Source organism: Candoia aspera, chromosome 1, assembly GCF_035149785.1.
Source record: "Candoia aspera isolate rCanAsp1 chromosome 1, rCanAsp1.hap2, whole genome shotgun sequence".
In the NCBI taxonomy this organism is placed as follows: domain Eukaryota; kingdom Metazoa; phylum Chordata; class Lepidosauria; order Squamata; family Boidae; genus Candoia; species Candoia aspera.
Window position 1 is genome coordinate 40,996,238 of NC_086153.1, and position 26,368 is coordinate 41,022,605.

A 26,368-nucleotide genomic window follows, 5' to 3' on the forward strand; every position below is an offset into this window, starting at 1 on the left:
GATGTTTTGTTGATATGACTGGTTGGCACCTATCATTATTATTTTTCTGTTTTTATTGTTCTACACTGTTCTCTGATCCACCATTTGAATTGTGTATCTGTTTTATGTTATGTGTTGGAAAGTACTGTGAGTTGTTCCAGACTTGCTAGTATACAAGTTCATTAAATAAATGTATACAGGGCAGGCTGGCAATATTAAGTGAGAAAGCAGCACACACTATTTCTGCAAGTACAGTTAAAGTCGGTGAAGCAACTGCAAGAGATAAAGCTTACCTGGGAGAAAGCCATACTGTCTGTAGTAGGATTTACATATCCGTGTACACATGTAGGATTGTACTGAGCATGTATGTTCCTCTTGGTATAACTATTCTCCATGTATATGGGATGCTTTCCAACTGATTCATGTTTGTCTTGGTGTGAAAGGATCAGTTTTGCAAATATCTACTTAATTGTTTTAGAAGAATGTTATTTCAGTGTGTTTCCATTTGACATCATTGTAATAGCATGGAGGGCCTTGAGGACCAGGCAAGGAATTATCTTATGCCAGCTTTTCAACTAGATAAGAGTATTTACATTTAAGAGTATTTACATTCATGTGTGTTCCCAGAAAGGGACTTCAAAACAGTCGCTGTGATGTTTATGCAGCTTCCTAACAATTGAAATGTTCTTCCTAACAATTGAAAAAAGAATGCAGCCATCTATGACTTCACTGCTACTGAGGTCAAATTAGTCTAAGGGCCAAATTACTAATAATCAAAATGCAGTCTAAGGGCCCAATTACTTTCATATGCAATATGCAGCTTCAGGTTTTACTTATTTTTAAGTAATTACAGAGATTGAAGGCAGGAGAAATTGGGGGATTGGAAATGTATCCCTTCCCTCCCAGCATGTAGCACCCTTCTCACCCAAAACTCAGACCCCTTATGTGGCTAATGATAGCCATAGATTTCTATTAGACTACTTCTTTGTGGTCTGGAATCCTGTAAGGAAAATTGTTTTTTTAAGGGAAAAACAGCTAGTAAGAGAACTGGACCCCTCCCATTCCTGTTGTGCTGCAAAAATGCACCCTGAAGATTATTTTTATCAGAGATAAGGAGCTTTTTGTCTGATGTCACATATATTTTCAGGGCAGCCTCTAATTTATCCCTTAGCCCCCTCAGTCTTCAGTCTCTTCAAATATATCGAAGAGTTAATTCTGGTGTTGTAATTCTACAGCAGAATGCATGGCCTGGAGTCCCAGAGCTTCATCAGATAAGATTTAGCTGTGCCATGTAATTTAACAGAAGGGGAAGGTAAATACATGGGCAGTAATCACATTCACTCTGTTTAATTAAAAATAACTAAAAGTACTTGTTCTAACCTACAACATGCCACTCAAAAGGCTAATGTGGCCCTCAAACTGAATCAAGTTATGCACCCTGATTGACAGTGTTTGCGTAAGCAAGCTCTAGGTGAGATGCAAATTCATGGACTTCAAGCACACTGTCAAGCTTTCTCATTCATCGGTAACATGATACAGTTACTTACTACATCAAGAAAAGGTTAGTATTTTTTTCAAAGTACAACCTAAATCGAATTTCTTCCTGTCTTATAATTATTTAAAGCCAGAAGAGATGTACACATTATAGGTGATGCAGGTTGCTGTAGCAAAAGTCATCTTCATTTCTGGTGAGTTACAAAAATGTAGCAAAAATCATGGACTCAGCAATGATTAAAGACACTCTTGTCCAACCATTTGTCATCTAGATACACTAGATAGGTTACAGCTCTATAATTTAGATATCACCAAGTTAAGAAAGGCTATTTTATGATACTTACCTTGTCTTATGACAGTATGATACCATGCAGCATTATCTGTTACTATTCCACATTACTGGCTACTCCTTTGAGAAGGAAGGGAGTAGGCTATCATTTTCAGGGGCACCAGAAATCAGTGTTTGAGATAGGTGAAAACATTGTCAGGTCTTTGCCACTTTTGCATTTTCTATCCATTGTGTTGTCCTGTTTCTACATTAATTTGCAAATTCCTCTCCATAGATAAATTTAAATATATTCTAAATGCATATTTTAATGTATTTATGTTGCTAAAGATTGACATTTGGAAATATTAGGAAGTCCTTTCAGCTCTTCATTGCTGTGAAATCTGTTGGATAGCTGAAGTCCAATCTGCCCATTGGTTTGTGAGGGGCCACAGCAGGTCATTTTGTTTAGGAAGTGACAAATACATTCCTTGAGGAGCCCTAAATCAACCAGAATATATACATTATGCTCTAAAATCCATATTAAAATAAAAGGACACAAGATGTCTCCCATAATTCACAGTGCAGAACCATTATTAGTTCATATTTTAAACTGGTTACCTTCTTCCTCCTTTGTCCGCTATTAGTGATCTTATCTGGAGTAACACCAAGATCTGCAAGTACTTTAGCTATCCCTCTAGCATCTACTCCACAGTTGGGTGCTACGTTTGTTTCACAGCGTCTATGTACATTCATCTTGCAAACTGTAAATTTAAACCAAACAGAAAGGGGGTGGGGGTAGAAAGATCAGGGTTAATTAAGATTAAGCTGTTTTGATATATTAGTATCCATTATCTATTTGCATTCTTTATAAAATCCTCTTTACCGTCCCTGTAATGAGAATCTGATTTAAGTGGAAATAGACTAAACAGATTTGTGACAGTTCAGGTATGCTGCATTCTAAAAAGAACTGGCTTCCAGAATCAGACTAAAGATTAACTCAGGGATAAACAATCCTCTCCTCGCTTTTGGGGCTCACAGTGCCCTCCAGATAACTGTTAAATTTTGGTGGGATCCCAATCCAACTCAGCAGCACAGTTTTTGGGCCATTTGCAACCCCCATAATATAGAAAATAAGCTCAGTTATTTACTTCTTTACAAAATAACTTTCCCAAACTCACCAAAAGTGACAAAAAACTTGGGGACCTTGCTGCCTTTGACAACATTAGTCATGGCCATGGTGGCTTAGAAAAACAGAAAAATCGGGGGAAATGGACTCTGGTTGAAAAAGTTGCTTTGTCTACCCCTGTTCTAACTGGATTCTGCTGTACAGCAGCAATCAAATAAATATGCCTCTATGGACTTGTTCCTGTCTGTCCTTCAAATGTTCCACTACAAAGGTTTAATAGCAGTCTTTTCTGCAAATGAAGCAATGCATCCCAGTGTGGGTCAAAGGTCAGGGTGTTGGAGAAGGATCATGGAGACCCAGGTCACATCCTCATTCAGTCATGAAATTTCACCGGCTGACTCTGGGCCAGTCATGACTCTTCAGTTCAACCTGTCACACAGGACTTTTGTGAGGAGGGAAGTACTATGCCTGTTTCTTTGAGTTCCTGAAGGAAATGTGGGAGATAAATGCAATGAACAAGGAAAATAGGAAAGCAGAAACAAGCAAACTCCTTTGTATGATTTTAGAGTGAATTACTGTATATACAACCAAAATCAATCTGAGGACCACTTTGACATTTTTGACAACTCAAAGAGGTCACAATGTTGTGTTAAACTGAACAATACTTTTGTTGCCATTTTAGTTCAATTTTTTTAAAAAGCCAATTCTAGTACCCTCTGGGGCACATTCCTCATTCTCTACCTTCATTCTCAGAAGCCTTCACTTGTCTATATGGTCATCCTTTTCTCTCTGTTTTCATTTTATCCAGCATGTTTTCATTACATCCTACCACTTTGATCATGTCTCAGTCACTTCCCCAAGATCTCTCTGAAGTCCCATCTTTCACGTTCCCCTAATTTTATTTTTCCTCCATCTCAACCACCACAGCTACCTCTGCACCCCATCTCCTGCTTCCCAGAGGTCTCTCTTTGCACATCCCTATTACCTTGTCATCCCCTATGCACCCCACAGCACTCTTTTTGTTCTTTTTGCACCACAACAGATATCTGAATCAATGTTTCTTCTTTCAGTTCTTTATTTGGCTCAACTTAATTCCCCTTGATATATTATCTCTGTGTTTATTCTGCAGAGATTCATTTGTTCTCTCTGCAATCTAACCACAAAGCTTTCACTCCCTTAGTGGAAAATAACTTAGAGGCAGGCTGTGCATGTAGCCAACTGGCTTCAATAGGTAGGGATAACTGGCAGCAATTCCACCAAGCACCTGTGAATCCAGAAAGAGGGGGAGAGACCCAGTCATAGTAACACAAACATTCCCCACGTCCCCATCCTGCCTGTTTGCAGAAGGACCTTCAGTCAGCCCTCAGCCCTTATAAAGTGGAGACTCAAATTAAGGCAATAAATCAGAAATAATATACATGCTTCACATAAATATTTGTAGGAATACTGACTTCAAATATACAAGTAAAAGTAGCTAATAATTGGGGAGAGGCTGTTTAGTATTCAACCCCTTTTTTGGTTTACTGTCATCATAGCAGTGCTGGATTACACTTACTCAAGTGGTTTCTTGTGGAGGAAATTAAAATAACACGTGCAGATTCTGCAGAATTGAAGAAAACTCAAGGTAAGGAAATTTGTGGGGGACAATTCCCCTGTACCAGATTGATGCACAGATAGCTACACATCTGGTGAAGAAAAATTAAATTAACTTGAGTATCTTTCAGTCCATTTTACAATCCTATCTTTCTTGTTTTGTTTTCATTGTGATTGGAGTGATGCTACATAATGGAAGGATTTTTTTTAAAAAGCTGACATTCCTATTTGCCCTTTTACCCAAAGGTAAAAGTCATTGTGCTTCCAAAACACCATTCTTCTAGAATGCCCTTTAAATTATTTACAAGTCAAAATTCTCACATGGCTGATCTCTGCTTTATCTTGGTCCTTACTGAGAAAAAAAGCACAAGCTAATAATAACCAAGAGACTATAGAGCTTACACTAAAGCCTGATATGGCCCAATATTGCATCTTCTTAAAACAACCAATTTACTGAGGAAAAGTAGAAATGTCTCCCACCCACAACTGAAAAAGCCAGTATGACAGATGACAGCAGTGGCTGAATATCCTTATTTTCCCTCGTCTTTCTTTTTGAAGTATTTGAGATTCTTTTTGTTCTGCTTGCAGTGAGAAAGAAGTAAGAAAAGGGAATATCTTAAGTGGTAAGTTTTTTTCCCTCAGGTTTGCTATGGGAAATATATAACACCTGTTATGAAAATGAGACGGCAAAATAGGAAATGCTGACCACTTAAAAATGTGATTTTGCATTGGAAAGTCCAAGTTTATAGCAGTTCTGTGTACTCTGCCATTAGTCTAATGCTGACTACAGAGATGCTGGGGCCAAGTTTTAAAAGGAAACTTATTTATTGCTTTCATTTTCTAATTTCCAAATGCAAGTAAAAATTTGTACAAAAATGTATATTTTAGAAGAATGCATATAATCCACATTTTCATGCCTGGTTGTGTGGTGGGGTGTATGCATACATACTGATGCCATAATAAACCAAAACAGGTTTATGAATCTATAGAAATATTAAATTTCTGCAAAGGCCTGTGGTTAGACTATGCTGTCCAATATCTAATGTTGGCTCCCTTCCCATCCCAACAAAAAACATTAATGTCAGCATTTAATAATCTGAGATATTTTTCTAGCTCTGGAATATAACCTTCGGTGCTATTGACTATGGATTTATATTCCAATGGAAAGAGAAAAAAAGAAAAGAATCAAATTTGGGGTATTTAGATTTAAGTTCCATGTTTGCCATGCATTCATTATTTCATTCTCCATCTCTTAGTTTCTCCAGCTGCAAAATAAAGATAGTGCCCTATTTCATAGGACCTGTTGCAATAGCTATATTGCAAATTCAAACTGACATGTAAATGATAATCAGGAATGGGTATGCCACATGAAAGCTAGATAGTGGTATTCCTAATAAACCTTAAGAGAGATCTTACAGATAGAATGCATTTATTTAGCAAGTATGCTAATTCACATCAAATGACCTCTCTACCTCCAAAGGCTCATCTGGGGATTGTGCTGATTTTACATTAGTTGTAGTTAGTGAAAAGAACGGAGAGTAGAATAAATGTGCATGGCAAATACATGGTTGTGTATTCACACTCAGGAATTACCTTAAGAGAATAAAGTATCTTCTCTGATGTACCCTTTGCCCCCACTATATGACCTTAATTGTCCGACACCGCATTTTCCCCTCCATATTGATCACAATCAAATACTACCATCAGCTTAGGGAGGTTTACATTATTGCATGTCACTCTCTGAATCTGGTCAGACTGGCTTCCATGTGCCTGCAATTTATACTGTTCATGTGCAGAAAAAAATCCCAGTGAAAATGAAGTATTTTATTCTAACATGCAACATAGGTGCAGGAAAGCAATTGGGACTGAAACAACAACACAGACTGAAAGTTAAATCTGAAAAATATTCTCCATCTGGGCAAAACCTTCTCTAAACTCAAGGCCAGAACTATGTATCAAGTTATCCCATTAAATGGGCATTAAGTAATTTTCTGAAAACCCTGTTTTAGGCGCCACATGTATTACTGTGCAATTACACACGGAAACAACAGCTTGTTAAAAACATGGGTCTATAGAGCTTGATCTTAAAAACATGCTCAAAGCTACTGACTTGGACATTTAACTCCAAGTTCTAGGTTGTAGTTTAGGTGATTTACTTGTAAGACTGTAATTAGTTTCTTCAATTATATAAGAGTGTTGTACCAACCAAAGGGGAAGAGTAAAATCTTCTCTTAAAGTTAAGTCCTATTTCAGTTCAGTTTAACCTACTTCAAGGAAGACATGCGTAGGACTGAGCTGTAACATTAACAGCAAGATTCTGGGTTTAAAGAGGGTAAGTATCTTACCTTTGCATTGTAAACCTTGTCTCAGAAGACCCCAGAGCAATGAACCACAGTGGTCACAGAAGGTGGGCACTTTGTAATTGTGAATGCTAAACTTGTGAGGCATGTTGACACTGAAACGCTGGGAGCCCACCTGGAAGATAAAAAGTGCAAGAGCACCAAAGTTAGCACGCTACTATTTAGTCTCTTCTAGTCCCTCATCTATTAAGTACATACAGTCTATCCTTCAGTATATTGCTGAACTTCCAGGAAGCAAAGAACAACTGCAGAACCTCTGTAACTGTACACAGAAGGCTGGGAGGCAATTGGGGAATTGGACATTAGGGTATATTACATGCTAGTTTTGGAGGGAGGAGGCATAAACTTCTATTCCACAATCAAGCCCTCCTTTAAAAACTGTCAGTCCACAGGAATAATAGGCAGTAAGACTGGGACTGTAGAGGGAGGAAGAAATGGGACACAAGTAACGGAAGCAGTCCAATCTCTCCCATATTCATCTCTCTACATGAGACTATATCTGATGTGATACTATTGCAAGGGCCCACTTGTATATAGGAAATGAAAACTTCATTATAATAGTTGAAACAGCACTATCCACACTCAATGAGACAGCAGCAAGATTGGGGTTTACTGAAAAAAATACTCATTCATCCATCCCCTCCCCAGCAGCCCCCCTCTAAGATAGCAAGAAAGGACCAAAAATTTACTCATACATTTGGAAAAGGACAACCATATGAAAATATGCTGTAATTAAGGGAGGGAGGGAGAGCTGCATATCATTATTATGGTATCAATTCATTGTATCTTATAGTTTAGTAGTAAAATACATGTTTGGCCTGCAGGAAGTCCTGGGTTCAATCCTTGCTGCCCTCTGACAAAAAGGAATGGATAGCAGGTAAGATATACCTCCTCCAGAGACCCTGGAGAAAAACCTGTCAATCAGTTGGGCAATACTGAGTCTCACTGGAGCAATCTAAGGCACTTTCTTATGCATATTGCAGGGCAGATCAAAGTGAATGGTCTTTCAGGAAACCATGTCCATCTTGCTGATCTTACTGAAGAAAACTGAGCTACAAGAAAAATAAATTTGCTACATTCTCAGGCTGTTTTATAAAGTTTCCTATTATAGTTAAAGATATATTATGTGCCTTCCTCTAGCCACTTGCAACCCACATGATCCACTGGCTTTTATCCATGAGTCTTTAAACAATTACCGTATCAGTTCAGAAATTCCTTAACATTGGAGCCTAAGAATGTAATCCACGCAGGAAATCACAGGGTCCTGCTGGGATAATATGTAGCATACAGTCTATCAGTATATTGCTTGGTAGATCACCAACTGGCATAAAATGTCCCTTATTGAAAACACTGAGCATGTTGCCTTGCAAGGCAATGGGGTCATTGAAAATGAAGTACAATACCCTTAGAAAATGAAAATGCAACAAATGGTGCACTGTTTTCAGCAAGAAGCCCATGAGTGCGCAATATCTTATTACACTTTGAGAGCTGCGATTAGCTTTCCCCAGGTTAGTTGCCCTCAAGAAGTGCTAGACTAAAATTTTCATTAGAACTTTCACAATGCAAATTGCAGTCTGTCACCTCTGAAGTCTCATAGGCTGGGAGGATGCTCAGAACCTATGCTATATTTCAATTTCCTTTAAGTGATAATTGTTTCCATTGAAATGTTTCATTTCTCCCCATGCAGATATAACTAGAATGATGCAAACAACCAAAAACCAAAGAAACCCCACAAACGCTGTAGCACTTTATCTCTTTTTATAAATGAGAGAGGCGGTAGCAATTTGAAAAGGCAGAAGGGTTTTCCAGATGAAAATGCAGCCCCTGTAGTGGATAAGGTGAACTCCCGTTGTTAATCACATTGACATGTAAGCAATTCTGATCTATCCCTGGGCCACTGGTATTGCAGATATGGACAAGGAACCGTTGTGTTGAGGCAGTGGATGCCACCTCAGAAATGACAATATATGACTGCCCTGTGCTTGAAGGGACAGACTATATGATCACTGGAAGAGTTATTTGGCTCACCAAACCTACCATCACCTGGGATCCTTTGTAGCAGGATGCTGACAGAGTTACGTAAAGGAGCCCAAATGAAGAACTGGTAGGATGGCATACAGCATTAGGAATTTGGGAAATAAGGCAATGGACATGTGCCACATGGGGGAATACTAGCAATTTATTATTTTGTATTTTTGTGAAGGGGGCAGAAGAATGAGTGTTTAGACCCTTGAGGGACAAGGCAAGTGGCCAGGAAGCAAAGACTGATAGGCTAACAGTCCTCTGTGCTCAGCAATTGGCCAGAAAGGGCCATAGCTAAGTGACTGTGGTTCTCTAAGAGCTCTAGACCCATCATGTCTGTACTCACAGCGTCCTGATGTCTACCTCTGAAGACAGTCAAAACAACCTAGATCAGTTTTGTGTGTGTTTTAAACCAAGAGATGGAAAGGCTGGTTGTTTGGAAGAGTCATGCCTTAAACACACTGCACAGTTTCCTCTTATTTAGGCATTTCTTCTATAAATATTTACCTCATCATGGGCTTCCTGCTTCTTCAAGCCGGCGCACTTTGTTATTATAAGCTCATGGCATCGCTTGTGGACTACGCAAGTACAAACTGTAAACAAGAGATTATTTTAACCATAGTGAAAGAGAAAATCAAATAAAATGAGAAATTCTAGGGGATTCATCCCTATCCTTATTCCCCTCCAGGGGTCTTCTAAAATGCCTAAATTAGATTATAGTCTGTGTCAAAATGGGGGCGGGTGGGTCCAAAAGGATATTCTAGGAATCCAATTGTGGCTCCCAAGTGGGCAAACAAAACTCTCAAATTAACAAGAGCAAAGGTAGTTGACACTCTGATGACTCTATCACATTTCAAACAGCATCAAAATATCTGTTTGCACCTTCACAGAAGGGAAATGAAGTTAGAGGCTCCACACACATTCCAAATCAATGTTATCATATTGAACATTCTGGAAAAGGCAACAGACTATTGCCAAACTGCCATATAAGGAGATATTTCTGGAGCATAATCGCCCCTTGTCCAAAATGAGCTTTTATGGTGTTATTGTCAACTGCCTTTGAGGACGTTTTATTGCTTTGGAATTGTAAGTCACCTGGAACAGACCGAGTAGAGGGTGTACAAATAATACAGGGTAAATATATAAATAAATACATATTTATAAAAATCCTGAGCTGGTTTGGACATGCTCAACATTAATGCAGTGATACTTGGACCTGCACCCTCCTATTTCACTGCCTCCCTGGCATGGGCACAAAAAATCTGAAGTGTTTATTTCTGTTTATGATTATTCATAATTTGCTGTGTCATCCAAACCCAGGCACATTGTAATTAATCTTAATTACACCTAGCTGAAGCAAATCAACTTCTAATCATTGATTATTACTGTGATTAGTCAAAATATATCACTGTTGTAAAGCTAGGTAGCACCCAAAACTGTAGTTAATCTGTAAAAAACAAAACAAAAGTCTGATCAGTCTGTTTTGAAGGAGAAAACTGGGTAAGTTGTAGGAGCTGAATCCTCTTGTTCTCCAATAGTTTATGTTGGTTGCAGTCCCTTCCTAAGCATTTTCCTTACTGGGATCTGGAGAAAACTATCTGGAATAAATTATAGAGATCCACAGAAGTTTAGCTCACCTTACTCATATGTACTTTGGCACTTTCACCCTCCTACTTTTCATTTTGTTATAGGGAATTTGAATGCACACCATCAGCTATTATCAATCTGGTATAGCTATTTGCTGTTTCAAAGACTGTAAATTTAACTTTCTAAGAAGCTTTAGACAGCATTAAGAATTATATTGGAAGAGCTTCCCCAACATCTGCACAACCCTGCGCCACTGTAAGAATCACTTGTTCAGAACTGCCTGTAGGTCAGGGCAACGAAAGGCCAAGGGAAATACAGCTATGAAGCTTAACTGGTAAGAGAAAGAGGAGGATAAGCTCTTTGGATGAGAATTGCAGGGCAGGGAGAGTTGGTTTGAAGGATGGCTGATGGAGGTCAGAAGAAGCATCCATGACACAATAAAAACATTGTCTCACAGTTCTGAAAGGAAAAAAAATGCAGCATTTGCTTGCTGTCACACCATCATGGGTCACTCTATCAGCACACTAAACCTATGACCTACAACTAGAGTTTGGAGCTTGAAGCACCCATTATGCATAGCTTCTGAGTCTTACTCTTTTACAGAGAATAAAACTCCATAATATACCTCTTTACTATACAGTATTTTATTATACTGTATCTTTCTTTGAATTGGTTACTATCTATCCATTGGCATCCTTTAGCACACCAATTTAAAGTTGGAACCTTTTTCTGAGTTCAGAGATCTTTTGGAAAACTTTCCTTCTGTCTGTTTCCAACTTCAGTATCACATTGTAATACTACTGCTTCTTGTCTCGTCTAACAGCTCTCTGAAACTCTTTGTTAAATTCCTTCCTGAGATTTTTGTCTCTCTTGGCTTTGGTTTCTCTTCTCTTCTTGGCAATTTCCGCAGTTTGTTCTAATGTCCAATTTGCTTTCTTTGGTTTCTTCATCTTTGGCAGTCTCTTATCACATTCATCCTTAATGACTTCTTTAAGTTCCACAGTACCTCTGGTTCATTATCAGTAAGATTCAGGACTTGAAAGTGGTTCCTGATAGTTGTAGGTAGGTATATGCTCAAGATCATATTGTGGAAACTGGTTGGCTTTCTTCTTCTTCTTCTTCTCCAGCTTAATTTGGAGCTTGTTCCACAGTCAGCACCTGGCCATGTCTTTGACACTATAATTGAACACCTCCACCTCCTTTTAGAAATAATATAGTCAATTTGATTTCTATGTACTCTATCTGGTAATGTCCTTGTATAGAGGTGTCATTTTGGTTGTTTGAAGAATGTGTTAGCTATGAAGAAATCATGCTTGTGACACTCTATGGAAGTGAAAGTTGGACTCTGAAGGAGCAGGATAGAAAAAGTATTAACACTTTTGAAATTTGGTGTTGGAGAAGAATATCATGGACAGCCAAGAAAACAAACAAATGTATTATTGAACAAATCTACCCAGAGTTCTCATTCAAGACACAAATGACCAGGCTCAGATTATCCTACTTTGGACATATTATTTATTAAATTTCTTTGCCGCCCATCTCACGTACGATGACTCTGGGTGGCTTACAAATAATAAAAATAGCAAATCACTAAAACAGTTCAATATAAAAATACAAATACAAATATGAAATATACAATATAAAGTATAAAACATAAAATTCCAGATGGGAATATCTTAACCTTGGCACCCTCATGGGGCCAACCACCCCCAGGAATAACTGTCCCCCCTCCCATCCCAGGCCAGGTGGCATAACCAAGTTTTTACTCCCTTCCAAAAGGCCAGGAGAGTGGGGGCCTGTCTTACCCCATGGGTAGCTTGTTCCAAAAGGTGGGTGCTACGGCAGAGGAGGCCCTCTTCCTAGACCCTGCCAATTGGCAATCCCTCATGGATGGGGTCTGTAGCATGCCCTCTCTGCCTGACCTGGTGGGACAGGTCGATGTAATGGGGGTGAGGCGGTCCTCAGGTAACCTGGACCCATGCCATGTAGGGCTTTAAAGGTGATAGCCAACACCTTGAATTGGACCTGGAAGCAAACCAGCACCCAATGCAGCTCGGGCAGCAATGGTGTTATATGTGCCCTTCTAGGGGCTCCTAAAACTGCTTGTGTGGCCACATTTTGCACCAGCTATAGCTTCCGGATACTCTTCAAGGGTAGCTCCATGTAGAGCGATTTGCAGTAGTGTGTGCGGGAGATGACCAGGGTATGAGTGACATATTGTAAGTTCACACCAAATTGATGACTCATAATCAAGATCTGAGTCTTAGTAGAAACATTAAGCTTTTTGTCAAAGAGTCTACACAAGGAAATCTTTCAAAATCTTAAAACCTACAGCAGTTAACTAATCTTAATCCTAAAAGATATATTAATACCGGACTGCATGTCCAACAGCAGCTAACAACTCTGGGTGTCCTAACAACATAAGCAAACAAAATAAGTAGATTTTTCCTCTTGGTTTATTTATAACTTTCAAATTAAGAATCCAATGACAAATATTGTGCTATCAGTTTATCCTATCTGCACTAACACCTTCTGCATATTCTACATGTTTTCTACTCACATAGTAAATTGGGCAAAGGTGGCGGGAGACCAGGAGTAATGTCAATCGCATTCAATTCCAGACTGCAAGCTTCCGAAAGACATCTGACCAGCCGCTGTGGGCAGCTGTTAAAACAGCACTATTCCACTCTGCTTTAACCAGGACTCAAAGTTTCTGGGGGCCATCTAGGGGATTTTTATTAATTGTATGTCTTTTTGTGTTTGTTCTCTATTATTACTCTGTTGTATGCTGCCCAGATGGGGTCTATATTACAAAAATTGTGAAGGAAGCAAACAAACAATCACACTGGACTCAGAGGCATGTACTCAGTAAGGCTCATCTTCTATCAAAAGTCTATGGAGGCTGTTGCAGGGGGGATGGGACAGCAGATCTTTCATTATTCTCTGCAGCAGGACATCTCAGAGGCTGCACACTCAGAGTAGCTTTTCTGCTCATTGAAAATGACTGAAGGATCATGGTTTCTGATTATCCATGAAGGGGCTCCCAAAATTACTGGGAATTTATAAAAAAAACCCTGGGAATTTATAAAAAAAATAAACTTTCCTCTAAGCCCCTAATCATCAGGGTTCCTTATGGATTCCATTCATATTCATAAAATGTACAATTTTCCTTACCTTGACATTGGTACCCTTGTTTTCCTATTACTCCCCTGTTTTTTTTTTAAAAAAGAAAACACATTAGGAATAGACAGTAGATATAATTTCACATTGTCATTTGTCATACAGTGAATGGCTAGGAACGACTATATGATATCGAAAGCCATGCTGACTACATTCCTATTTATGCAAGAATGTTCTCCTTTTAATCACACAGATGGAATTCAAAGTGATGAAACTCACTTTGCCTTCTTTCTGTCTCACATTTTCTGAAATGCCATAAAACAATTGTCTTTTCATTGTCTGCTCACTCATACATTCCTACTACTGATCAGGTTTTGCCAATCTTGCTCTGAAATGCAGCTCACATCTTTATTAGCTGTGAAACTTGAAAATGTTTGGCAAGGGCTACCTTCTTTGTTTCAGCACTGCAGAAACCAGAAAAGCTGTCACTGAACTCATCCCTACCACACAGCTATTAAAGGTACAGATATAACATGAAAGGGCCAGAGGCTCCATAGTCCAAATTAATCATACATTAATCTAAACATGACCTTCTGCTGTGCTTCAATTACAGTTCTAACAGCTAATGAGATCCCACTGATGTTCACTTCTACGCAAAGATACATTCATCAAGTTCAGATAAAGTGATTCTCCCTTAAACACCTAGCACAGCAGTTGCTTAGCAATAGAATTGGATGGGATGAGATTGTCTGAAGGAGCTTAGTGAGCTGTAGTGAACAACCATCCCATGTTGGAGTGCCATAGCAGTGGCTGTGAAGTTCACTGGGGCTGAATATATTTCATATATTGGATTTCTTTTCACTATTTGGAAATGAGAATATTTGAATTAAGGAAAATCTATACTAATGCCTTATAATGCAACCCTGTACATGTCTACTCAAAAGCAAGTCCCACTATATTTCGTGAGTCTTACCCCCAGCAATGTGTTCACATGATTGAAGTTTTTCTTTTCTTTAACTACAGAGTACAAAGAATTTGTTCTCTTCCATATATGCTTGTATTACATATAGTACCTTGCCCACAGACTTATAGGGAGCCTTTGCACTTCTCAGTAAATAAAATAATGACACCATTATTTTATTTTATTAAATAATTGTTATTTTTTTCTGAAATAATTAATTCAGAAGACTTTCAATAGCCAAAGCAACAACAGTAATCATGTTACCACAAAAAAACAAGCCAGACGATATGAGAAATGTCTCTGTATAATAAAATTTACCATATAAAGTCTCGGCAGTGTGAACAATAGGTTGGTTGTCTAAGATAGGTGGCCATAAACTTGTGCCCATTAACCTGATGGACCCTGCGTCGCACTGCCCCTTGGCGCTTCCTGGGGCGCATCCGTTCCCTAAACACTCTTTCTTCATTGTCTTTGGGTGCTGAAGGGAATAAAAAGAGAGAGAAAAAGAATGGAGGAGATTAACACTGAAATATTCCAGGCACAAAACTGAAGAACAGAAATAAACAAGCAGAATGCACAACTTCAAACTGATTCTCAAATATCTATGTTTCGGTATGTATTCCACCCCACCCTACCACACTATTCTTTTCTGATATAAGCATTGTGAACCCCTTTGTTTGATTTAAAGCAATTTTACAGCATGTATGATTGTACAGATAGGCTTAAATGTATGCAGAAACTTCATCAACCTTGTGTCCTTTGAATGTGTTGGATTTCAACTCACTCCCAAAGGGCATACTGATTGGAGATCAATGCATCCAGAGACCACCAGGTTGGAGAAGGCTGGTGAAATATTTGAAGTTATAAAGGATTCAACAGTGGATATGTAATTCTGAATTCTTTGGGGACTAATAAACTGAGAGTTGGGAGGGAGAAAGTCTGAGATGTCCCACCTTTCCTCCAGGAGCTCAGTATGGTTTACATGGAGATCTTCCTTCCCTTTATCCTCACAATAACTCTATGAGTAGGTTGGGCCAAGAGAGAGAGTAGCCCAAAGTCATTCAACAAGTTTCCCTGGCTGAGGATGAATTTGAACCAGGGTCTCCCCGATCCTAGTTCAACATACTGATTACTACACCACAATACCATATTTTCAAAAGCTTGGAGCTCAATGGATTGCGCCAAGGGACTTCTCCACATTTTCTTGGAGAGGTATTGGTAATAGATTTTGCTGGAACAGCGTTTCTGAGGATGCACTGTGTTGATGGAAGTTCTGTCTGTAATTATGGAAAAGCTGACAAGGCTAAATCATAACAGTGTCACCAGCACCAGTGTGCCAAGGTCCAGCACCCAATCCTTTCACTACCATTATTCTCAGAAGTCTACTTATTGATTGGCTGTAACAAAATAAATCATATGATATATCCTCTCTTAATGAAATTGCAGGATAATAATGCAAATTAAAACAGCATGAATGTGAAGAATCAGCATCTATCTGCATTGGATATAAATTAATTCTCAAGATGAGGTAACAGCTAATTCTATCGACACATCTCCTTCCAAATGTATAATAATCAGCATTTGTTTCTACAACTGCTTTAGGCAAGCAGGATATAACAACCAATACAGGGTGATATTGCTAACCCCTTTTTTTTCATGCTGGGAAATTCCCTTTTGTACATCAAACTACTAGTTTTTTATTTTGTTTTTTAATGGGAATGCAGCACTTGTTTGCTTATCTTCAGCTATTGCATTAATCACAGTTGCTGCGGAAGCCATCATGTGCAGAGATCTTACACACACACATATGCACGTTTTGGCTACCAGCTGTGATTCCAGCATCACAGCAAAGCCACACTGATGCTATGCTGCTGCTTCCCGTTGTGTAACATTTATCTGACTGAGCATTTCACAGCAACTTCAACCCCAGCTTTGTCCTTTGGGTTTGCAAGGAGTGGGGAATCACAGGAAGAACTTGCATCACTCAGCCCAGCTGAAGAGGGACATCTATGGGAATAAGTCCAAAGGATTCAACCCGCAGCTGATAATCTCACAGAGCTGCCTTGTGTGAGAATGAAATATATAGGATGAAGAGGGAACAGGAAATGTTTCCAGACTAGATCCTTTGGGTTTTAAAACAGCCAATGTTCAGCTAATCCTAAGAAGCCTTAATGCTTTTAGGAAAACTGTGAGCTAGCATGGTGTGAAAGGTAAGACACCTACACAGTCTTTCCCAGTTACTGAGATCTGCCTCTGAGATCTTGCTTTAGCCTAGATGTGTGGCATGTGGCACCCTGTGGGGACACCTTTTTCACTGAGGCAGCCCAAGTATCTCAGAGCAATTTTAGAGCACTGTAGCAAGACTTCCTGTAAAAAAATCCTCTAGGATTTCTATCATCTTGTATTTTAGTTAGTTTTGTTCAGATACACAACAGTTGTACTTCAGAGATAGAATGCAAATTTTGTAAGGGTTTGATCCATGGACTCTCCAGCCAAAAGAACTGCGAGCGGCTGAGGAGAAGCATGTCCACCTGCTGTCCATCAGAATAAGTTAGCTTTCCTATGGATTATGATGACTTGAAATTACAACCTAACAGATCTGGAAGTTACTTGGGTAAATAATCTAATTCAGCTCTGAAATTTGACTCAACTGAATAGTGAGATGTTAGAGGTAACAACTCACAGATGATTGAAGTTCCTCTTCTTTGAGTGGGACTGCAATGTACAGAATCTGATCTGCTATCTTCTGAAGTTCCTTCCCCTGATGTTATAAGACAAGATAAGCAACAGTTCAATGTGCAAGGCAGTTTGTAAAGAAAAAAAAAGGTCAGTCTTTATATTTTTCCTGCTGCATCTCTTTAAATTGCTACTGAATATTGCTATTCCCTTAAAATTTAAAGCAGCCTTCTCTAACTCAGGTTGTTTGAAACAATAGTTTAATATCCCAATTTCTTGATTAACTAGCTAGAAGAAGCCAGAGTTCCCCAAATTGTTATCTAAGGAGAAACAAAATTAGTCCTCATTCTCCTCCTCTCACATCCAGGGGGAGAAGACAGGAGAAAGTATTTGCCAGTCCAAAGATGCAGCAGTCCAACTCTAATGTCCTAAATGAAGGTTCAAATGATCATTTGATCTACATTTAGAAGTAGATGAAATACCTCTTGTTTAATTATCCTACACATATTCAATTGAACTACAGGTGGTAGGAAGTTAGTTGGAAGAGCAACTAACTGAATTGTTAAGAACAACTCTTGTACTCCTCATCACAGACTAGAACATGTGGAGCCTCATCCCACTATATCAAAGAATTTTCCTTACCCTACCATGCCCTATGACACTAGGAGTAGGCAACCTGGTGTCCTCCAGACATTTTTGGACTTCAACTCCCATTAGTTCTAGCCAGCATGGCCAAATACAAGGTACCATGTGAGTTGTAGCCTAAAATATCAAGAAAAAACTAGTCACTTATCCTTCTTTAAAAGAATAGTAAAAATAAATACTTGACAATCCTTGTACCTCAAGCTGGTGGGCTGATTCCACTTTCAGCATGTGAAAGGCTTTACCACAGCCCATTTTGGAGAGTGACATAGGTCCATGGTGGGTAGAAGCTATGATTTTAACTCGAATTCAGGGAATTTGGATTGTAGAAGTACAGGAGAGCTGCCAACAGGATAGTCAATGATGGGATACAGAACAATGGTCCAACTCAGTAGAAAAAAGTTAGTGCCTATCTCCCTAAAATCTGTTCTCTGCCATTATTTTCCCCAAATGTGGGTAGGCTATTCTATATCAGTGCCAGCTTTGGAACATGCATGCTGTACTTTTATATTTAAAACTGAAGAAATACACAGCAATGTATTTCTAACTTCAGTTTTCTGGAACTCTAAAATGGTCACTGGTACCATAGCAAAATCAATGATGTAATGAAAAATCATTACTTAATTTAATTTATGGTATACACTCAAGGGAATTTAGGAAGGAATTTAGTGACAAGGTCTAATCCAGCTGAGAAATGCCAAAATGCATTAGCTCAAATCTAGATAAAGCATCTGAGCTCAAATGAAGTAATTTAGAATTAGAAGTCAATTATCACTGGGCAAAGTGTTAAAAAAAAAAAAGAGTATTGCTTGCACAATGTAAACCAAACCTGCCTATAGTGTGGTCCAAAGATGAGCTAGTCTATGTCTCACCACAAGTGAGAATGCCACATAGTAGCAGGCTTTGTAATGACATTGTTCTAGGTTGCAAAACAGAAATATGATTATTTTGGAAAATGTGTAGATAGCCACGCAAGCCGCACTCATTCTGATCTTACCAATTAATACCATAATTTCTAGCTTTCTGGGCTTCATTTAATCCTAATATTTTTTTTAAAAATCAATTTATTTACAAGTTCAGCAGGGCCAAATTTTATCATTTCAAATAGCATGTCTTAAAATATCTATAGTGTAACCCATACACTGAGAGATACAATTTTTGAAAAAGTGCTGTAGTAGTCAGACAGATCCTGCCCTTCTGTTGGCTGGGAAGTCTGAAGCTGTAACTCCTATACCTCTAGGAGGACACATCTGGGAAGGTTGTTTATGTTACCTGACTTTCAGGATTTTGGTCTTGCGATCCAGTGATTCTCCAAAGATACTTGCAAAAGCAAAAGTGATGTATTTCCTTTTACCTAATGAAATGTCTTCTGATAGTTCTCCCTGCAATTGTTGTTTTGTAGATGAAAAACCTTTTTTGAGATTTTTAAAATGTAATTTTAAGGCTAAAAATCCAGACATAACTAATACATCTATGGTTGAAAAACTATCTTTCAGAGCAAGAAAGAGGCTCATTTTATTGGAATTTGGGGGGTACAAAAAATCAAGCTTCACCATTTAAATAGAAATTAACTCTTCTTGATATATGCTCTGCTTGGGCACAGCTTAGTAGTAGTAGGCAACCTTTTTGAGCTGGGGTGCATGCATGTGGAATATTTGGAGCTCACAAAATGGCTGCCATCGGAGGACTTGCCTATTCTCTAAATGGCTGCCGCTGTCAGTATGTTCAGTCACAAAATGCCCATTTACTAGAAAGTGAACTATCCCTCCCCCAATGCTTTTTAAAACCTTCTGATAGTATTTTTGCTGGTCTCAGACATATTCTTGCATGTTCTTACAATTAAATATGATGCTAGAAGCTGGTGCTTTGCTTTGCAGCATGGAAGTTTTCTATTTAATTTGTTGTTGTTAATAGTGTAATTTAAAAAAAAAAAAATCAGATAGGACAGAGAGTCTGAGCCAGCTGGAGGACAACTGGGTGTCCATGAGTGCCACACTGCTTGTCCCTAGCTTAGATTTACTGGGTTTACATGATGTCCAAGCAATGCCCACCCACCTGAGAGTTATCATACCAAATTTGTATATTATGTAACCATATGTTTTGAAGATTCCGAACGCACATACCGATATTCTATGGGCATAGAAAACTGTACATTCATTTTAATTTAACTTACTTATTTCACAAAATTTCTCTGCTGCCCCAATTATAGGACATTTGCCTGAAATAAATTCTGTGGGTTTGCATGACATTTCCCTTTTCCCAGCTGCTACAGAAGGGCTGAGAGGAGGGGGAAGGATGAAAAGCCATCTGAGCTACAGAAAGGTTGGTTACTGCTGCTGCCACTGACTTAAAATGGTGGTGGTGGTTTTTTTTAAAGCTTGTTTATATAGCTTGTGCACATAGCTTAATTAATTACTTCCTAATTTTATCAAGTCATAATTTGTCCACAAATTAGACCAGAATCATCCCTCTGCAAGCAAAGGACTATTTGATTAGACCAGACAGTAATTTATTAGGACTTGCATTCAAGGAAAGGAAGGAAAAATAGCAGAGAAAGAGAAAAGGTATAAGCATGAGGTTCAAGCATTGCTTTGGAGGTTTGTGTTAAGGCTGCACAGTAGCCTCTCCCAAATCCACTGGGATCGCAACTTCTAAATCTGTCAGCCAACATAGTTGAAATCTGGAAAGGCCAGAAGGAAGAAGGTCCGAATATATCCCTGTATGTGAAGCATGCATGTAAATCAAGTGTGCACAACTTTTTTGGGGTTGGCATGAGGGCTACATTCCAAGAAAGTTGATGGGGCCAGGATAAAAACAAAAATAGCTTTAATTCATATTTAATTAAACTCTAATAAATACCATTAATATAACCAACTACAGTTAATAATTCTCCCTTCTGTTACAGTTTGAGGGTAACATTTGAAGAGGTTCTTATTGCAGCAGCAAAGCTTTTGAGTGGCAGCCCTGGACTTCCAGCTGGGTTCCCCTGATTTTTTTTTTCTCTTTTAAATATATACAAAGAACACTATTCAGTCACAGTTAAGCACTTTGAAGTCTCATTTATTCCAAAGAAGTCTTTCCTATTCAAAGTAAGGTGTGTACATGTGTTTTAACGTAAGGTAGGATTACAGAAGAATTTAATGAAGAATCATAGTTGAGGAATTGGAGAAAAGGAATTGAGATGGGATCTCAGAAGGAAGAAACGGAAAAAGGCATCACATGAAGATTTGACTAAAATGTAATGAACATTATCCAGAAAATTGCCTTTTAATTTAGCTCTAAAATGCAAAACCTACAGTTGGAAAATATGACACATGCATAAAATGATGAAAGCCAACAAAAGTCTAAACCCACTACCTTGTTCCTAACACTCCAGATCAGGCTATTTTCCATAGCAGAAAAAATGTTGCTAAAGGGTGTTCCTTTCTATAATTATAGAAATATACGACCCCTGCAGCTATCTGATTATTTATAGCAAATATTCATGCTGCAGTGGAACTACACAATTGTTATTTCAAACCCACACCCGTGATTCATTTCCCTCCAGGCCAACAATTTAAATAATTCCTTCCCACCACTGGGGGTCACTCTAGCCTGGTATTTAAAACAATACCAAATGTTTTTCTTTTTAATTATTAAGTTCTGAAGCCTTAAAACCAATTTCCCAGTAGCATTCACCAAGAACTGACTTTCACACAAAATATGTGAAAAAGTCTGTGGAAGAATCAATCATGTGTGGGAGAGAGCCTAATTCTAACATTTCATCAAAAATAATCCCTTCTACAAAATACATACTATTCTGATTTGTGAATTCATAGGGTGTGTGTGTGTGTGTGTGTGAGAGAGAGAGAGAGAGAGAGAGAGAGAAATATAGAGACATTTTGTTATAATAAATTGATTATCACTCAGTTTAGATAGCTTTCTGTCATGAAGACATTAAGGTACTATGCAACAGGCACAAATGGAGAGACATTAGCAGCCAAGAACACAAAAAGGCCTTTTGCATGTATAAAATGTTGGAGAGACTTAAGCTGCAATATTAACTTCTTCATTGCTTATCAGTACATGATTTCCTGGGCATCTGCTATGGTCCCCAGTGCTAAAGCTTGGTATTTGTTTAGAAGCAAAAAAACAAAAACAAAAAAAACCCACCATCTGAATTCTATTTAATTTGGGAATGACTATACAGAAATTTTCAATCTTAAGGGGAGATCCAAAATGTTGAATATCCATATTCAATACTTCTATCAAAAGACATTTATACAGATGGAGGCAATTGCTTGTACTGTAAATTTGCTGATACAGGTAAGCACCGAGATCACATGTGTACAAAACTACTCTTAACGCAAGGATTTTTCAAGACTCTGCGACTGTTGCTAATTTTCAACCAATGTCATTTTCCCAACTATTTATTTATTTATTTATATCCCACCTTTATTATTTTTATAAATAACTCAAGGTGGCGAACATACCAAATACTCCTTCCTCCTCCTATTTTTCCCACAACAACCACCCTGTCAGGTGAGTTGGGCTGAGAGAGAGTGGCTGGCCCAAGGTCACCCAGCCGGCTTTCATGCCTAAGGCAGGACTAGAGCTCTCAGCCTCCTGGTTTCTAGCCTGTTGCCTAAACCACTAGACCGAACTGGCTCTCTAATCAAAAGGAAAATGGACTTAGTTTTGCAGCATTTTACTAGAGTAACTCTAGACTTTCAAGTTTGTTCGGGTTGCATTTGATGAAAACATTTTGGACAATACTGAAGAGCTAGTAGTTCTTATTTTAAAGAATGTAAAAATACACCATTCTACAAACATTACAAAAGTTCTTGATTAATAAATTCTCATGATCTTACGAAGACACGATTGCACTTGCCTCATCTGAAACCAAGTTGGACATTGTGACCAATTCTTCTGTACAATACATTAAGCAGAAATGAGTGTCCCATCAATAATCAAATATGAATCCCTATAATGTCCTCTATCTTTTCCTTTCATGAACTGTCTGTATTTAACTGTGAATTTAAATTTTGGTTGAAAGAAGAATGGGAGAAGAAGGGAAGGATCAAGACTGTTTTGCTCATCCCTGAGAAGCCAGACTAGAAACTTCATTTACATTTCCCATGATGCCTTATGGAGCAACATTATATTGGGGATGTTACAGAAAATAAAACAGCAACTCTCAGATCCCACACTGGAGAGTGATGTTGTCGACTTTCTTTTCCAGCATCACCATCTGGTAAGCAAACTAGTGGTGGGAGTGTGGGGGGTGTGGTGTATAACTACAGTGTAGGAGAAGGCCCATAACACACCCTAACACTCCCTAAAAACCTTGAACTGACATTAATTGTGTGGTTTGGACCTGAATTAAGTATTTACTTATACTGAGCTACCCTTCCCTAAGGATTCGTTTTAATCTATTTTTATTTTACCTATTTTGTACTGGTGTGTGAGAAAGATTTCCATTATTACTCAGAGATAAGCGGGGAGTTATTTATTTAAAAATCTATCTCTCTGCTTGTAGTCTACAACTTTTATTTTTCCACAAGCAGGCTTACATAAGATCAAAATGCAGAAAAACATCAATGGAAAACAATCAAAGCCGAGCTAGCAGTCAAAATCAACAGAATAAAAACTATCTTTGGCAGGTCATAATCTGAGCAACAACTGCATGCATTGAAAGTTTCTTTGCAACTAAAAAAAAGTTATGTAAAAATCATTATCCAGCTAACCTGACAGACTTTCTAGAACTTCTCTCAAATGTTCTGCCCTTCACTGGAAAGATGTGTGAATTCAAATGTACACTAAATAACTTCCTTGGATTTTTCTGCTTTCCTTTGGTACACAGCCCTGTAACTGCTAAAAGCCAATTAGCAAAACCAGCTTTAATTTAGGACACCTTCTCTCCTGGAGGATCTTGAATTAGGAGATCGTGCAAATTAAAACAAAATGCTGTAGGGGGGAACACTGTTTTTCTGGATACCAGATATTCTATTTCATTACACACCAACACCATACATAATTTTTCCCAAACAGTTAACCAGCACACTCAGTCCTTGTTGGACCCTTCTCTGGGCTCCCTCTAATTAACTTCTTCTCAGTGTTTTTGTCCCTTTGAAAACCTTGGTGACCCTGAAGCTATGGATATCCTCCATTTGTGCACCACTAGTGTACTTTTGGCTACAAGTAGGGATGCTTGTAGCCTGAATTCTGGAAAGAGGGAATAAGTCAACAACTCTGGAATGTGCAGTCCTTAAAAAATCTGTGTAACCAGCCAGATCCAAAACATATCTAAAAATTAAAGTATCTGCTGAAATAAATGACTGTGGGATGAAAAAAATAAGTGTACAATAAGGTTTCCTTCCAACATGACACCAACTATTCCAATGACTACATTGTAGAAAAAGTCTTGGATGTATTTACATGCCTGTATGTGTGTCTATATGAGTGTGACTCTTACATTTCACAACTCCCACCTGAAATCTTAAAAACAAGTATTTCTTTCCAGGATTAATTTGATCCTTTTGTGGCACATCAGCTACCAATTCTGCATTATTTTGTTCCTTGCTTGGCTCTCCAAAGCACTGCAGCTGTAACCAGGGGCATAATGGCTGTCTCTTTGTTTGGCATCTGCATCACTGGCGGATTTCACTCAACTACCGTCATTCTTCCCCACATATCCTGACATCGGAATGGTATCTGCTGAGAGAGCACAGCACCAGTCACAGAATTTGGGGGGGTCTGGTCAGTCCTGATGGCTCTCCCTAGTGTTCTCCTCCATTTGCTCCTGAGCTGTTACCAAGCAGCTGCAGGTAAGATGGCTCAGGAATGGGAAGACAGCGGTTAGGCTCTCCCTTGAGTCTGCTCTGCTCTTGCTCCTCTGCTGGGAAAGCCCACTTGTAAGCATGAGGGGGAATCTGCAACAACTGAAACAGAAGGGCGCCTTTGGAGCTACATGGTAGCAGATACCAGGTGAAAGCAGGCAAGGTAGAAGCTGGCTGAGTTCCCTTGCAGTGCCTGCTTCCTGGAAAGCTGCTAATATTGACTGGGCAGTAAAAGTATTTATAAGACTTATACCTGGTCTTATTTTAAGAGACAGCTAGCCCAAATGCTAGAATTAGCACTGCCTATCTGCCTTTTATATTTGGCCTCAGGTGTGCAAGAGGAAAGCTTTGCCATACCTGGATCCATCTCCTCATACTACTACTACTACTACTACTACTACTAACAATAATTTATTAAATTTATATGCTGCCCAACTCCAAGCAACTCCCCCTGGCCCACACTTAGCTCCCAAGCATCAGGGAAAAGACTAAATAACTCTGATAGCTACTTTTCTTCCACTCATGGATCTAGCAAGCCATGTACATATTCTATCTCTTCTAGTTGGTGGTTTGTGTGTGTGCGGGGGGTCCATGTTCTCAGGCCCAGCTTTCTTTGTCTCGTTCAGGTGACATTTTTCCATTGTTTCCTTAACGACTTGCTTCCTTCGTATCTACCTCCCTGAAGGGATCTTTTAGACAAGTTTCCTGGCTTTTGTCCTCTCTGTTTAGGTGCCTGCTTCATCTTTAGGTTATGGCAGCTTCAGCCTAGTCTCACACTGGTATTTCTTCTCTGCCACCCCTTCCTTGCTTTGAAAAAGATACCCTGTCTATATCTTGGTAGCTGGTGCTGGCAAGTCATAAATCATTAGCCAACAATGATTTATCCTAGCAAGTTCCAGCCCAAAATAATACTCAGTGTTTCTAATGTTATATTTTAAAAAATTAATGGGACAGTATGTTTAAAGTACATGGGTATGCATCCCTCAACCACCAGGGAAGATATGAGCTCATATACAAGTACAGAAATATACCCCACAGAATGCCAAATCTCTCCTTATCAAGTCTCCTATGTAAAGGTTTGGCAGTGGAAATGCTTACATAATTCAAAGTGGGATGCTTAAGGTCAATATGGTTTGCGACTTCCCCAGGGAATTCCCTGAAACATTAGGAACATACACACTCAGCTAGGAAACACTCAGGGTTTAAGATTATGTTTTCTTCCCTTTTCTCATCAGAAATACACTCATCTCTCTCTCTCTCTCTCTCTCTCTCTCTCTCTCTCTCACACACACACACACACACACTTCACATAAAGGCTGCTGTAAGTTTTTGAAACCAAATTGCCAAAGATCCACTAGATGCAAGCTGCCCCGGAGTCTCCTGATAAAATCAAAGTGGCTTTAGAAATAATGCAACGTAATTTATTTTATTTATTGATTGGATTTGCATACCACTCTTATCTAATCTTAGAAGAGAAGCAACTGCTCACTGTAAAATCAACATCAATGCCCTTCAGATCCCTGTGACCAGAAAAACACTTCAGGTATGTCCTCAATGACTTCAAATTCTTGCATTCAAAGCTAAGCCAGATTATGTAAGAATGTAAGATGAGTCCCAAAGCCTGTCTATCCCAGCAAACAGATGATTCTGGGAAGCCCATAGGCCAAACATAAAAGCAAATACACTTCCCATTTTGTTGTACAGCAACTAATGTATGCTTGC

At 38.8% G+C, this 26,368-nt stretch overlaps 1 protein-coding gene across 2 annotated transcripts in view; it reads right to left on the bottom strand.

Annotated features, from left to right (window-relative positions):
- The window catches only part of PRKCE (protein kinase C epsilon), a 295,055-nt gene that overhangs the window by 81,935 nt on the left and 186,752 nt on the right, over positions 1–26,368 (bottom strand). The window contains exons 3-8 of one of the 2 annotated variants that reach the window (XM_063302813.1): positions 17,194–17,271; positions 14,829–14,988; positions 13,604–13,638; positions 9,350–9,435; positions 6,806–6,935; positions 2,360–2,502 (exon numbers count right to left, since the gene is read on the bottom strand). In XM_063302813.1, coding sequence (XP_063158883.1) covers positions 2,360–2,502; positions 6,806–6,935; positions 9,350–9,435; positions 13,604–13,638; positions 14,829–14,988; positions 17,194–17,271 — 632 coding nt within the window. The remainder of the gene's footprint in view (positions 1–2,359; positions 2,503–6,805; positions 6,936–9,349; positions 9,436–13,603; positions 13,639–14,828; positions 14,989–17,193; positions 17,272–26,368) is intronic. The other variant, XM_063302820.1, reaches the window with a different exon arrangement.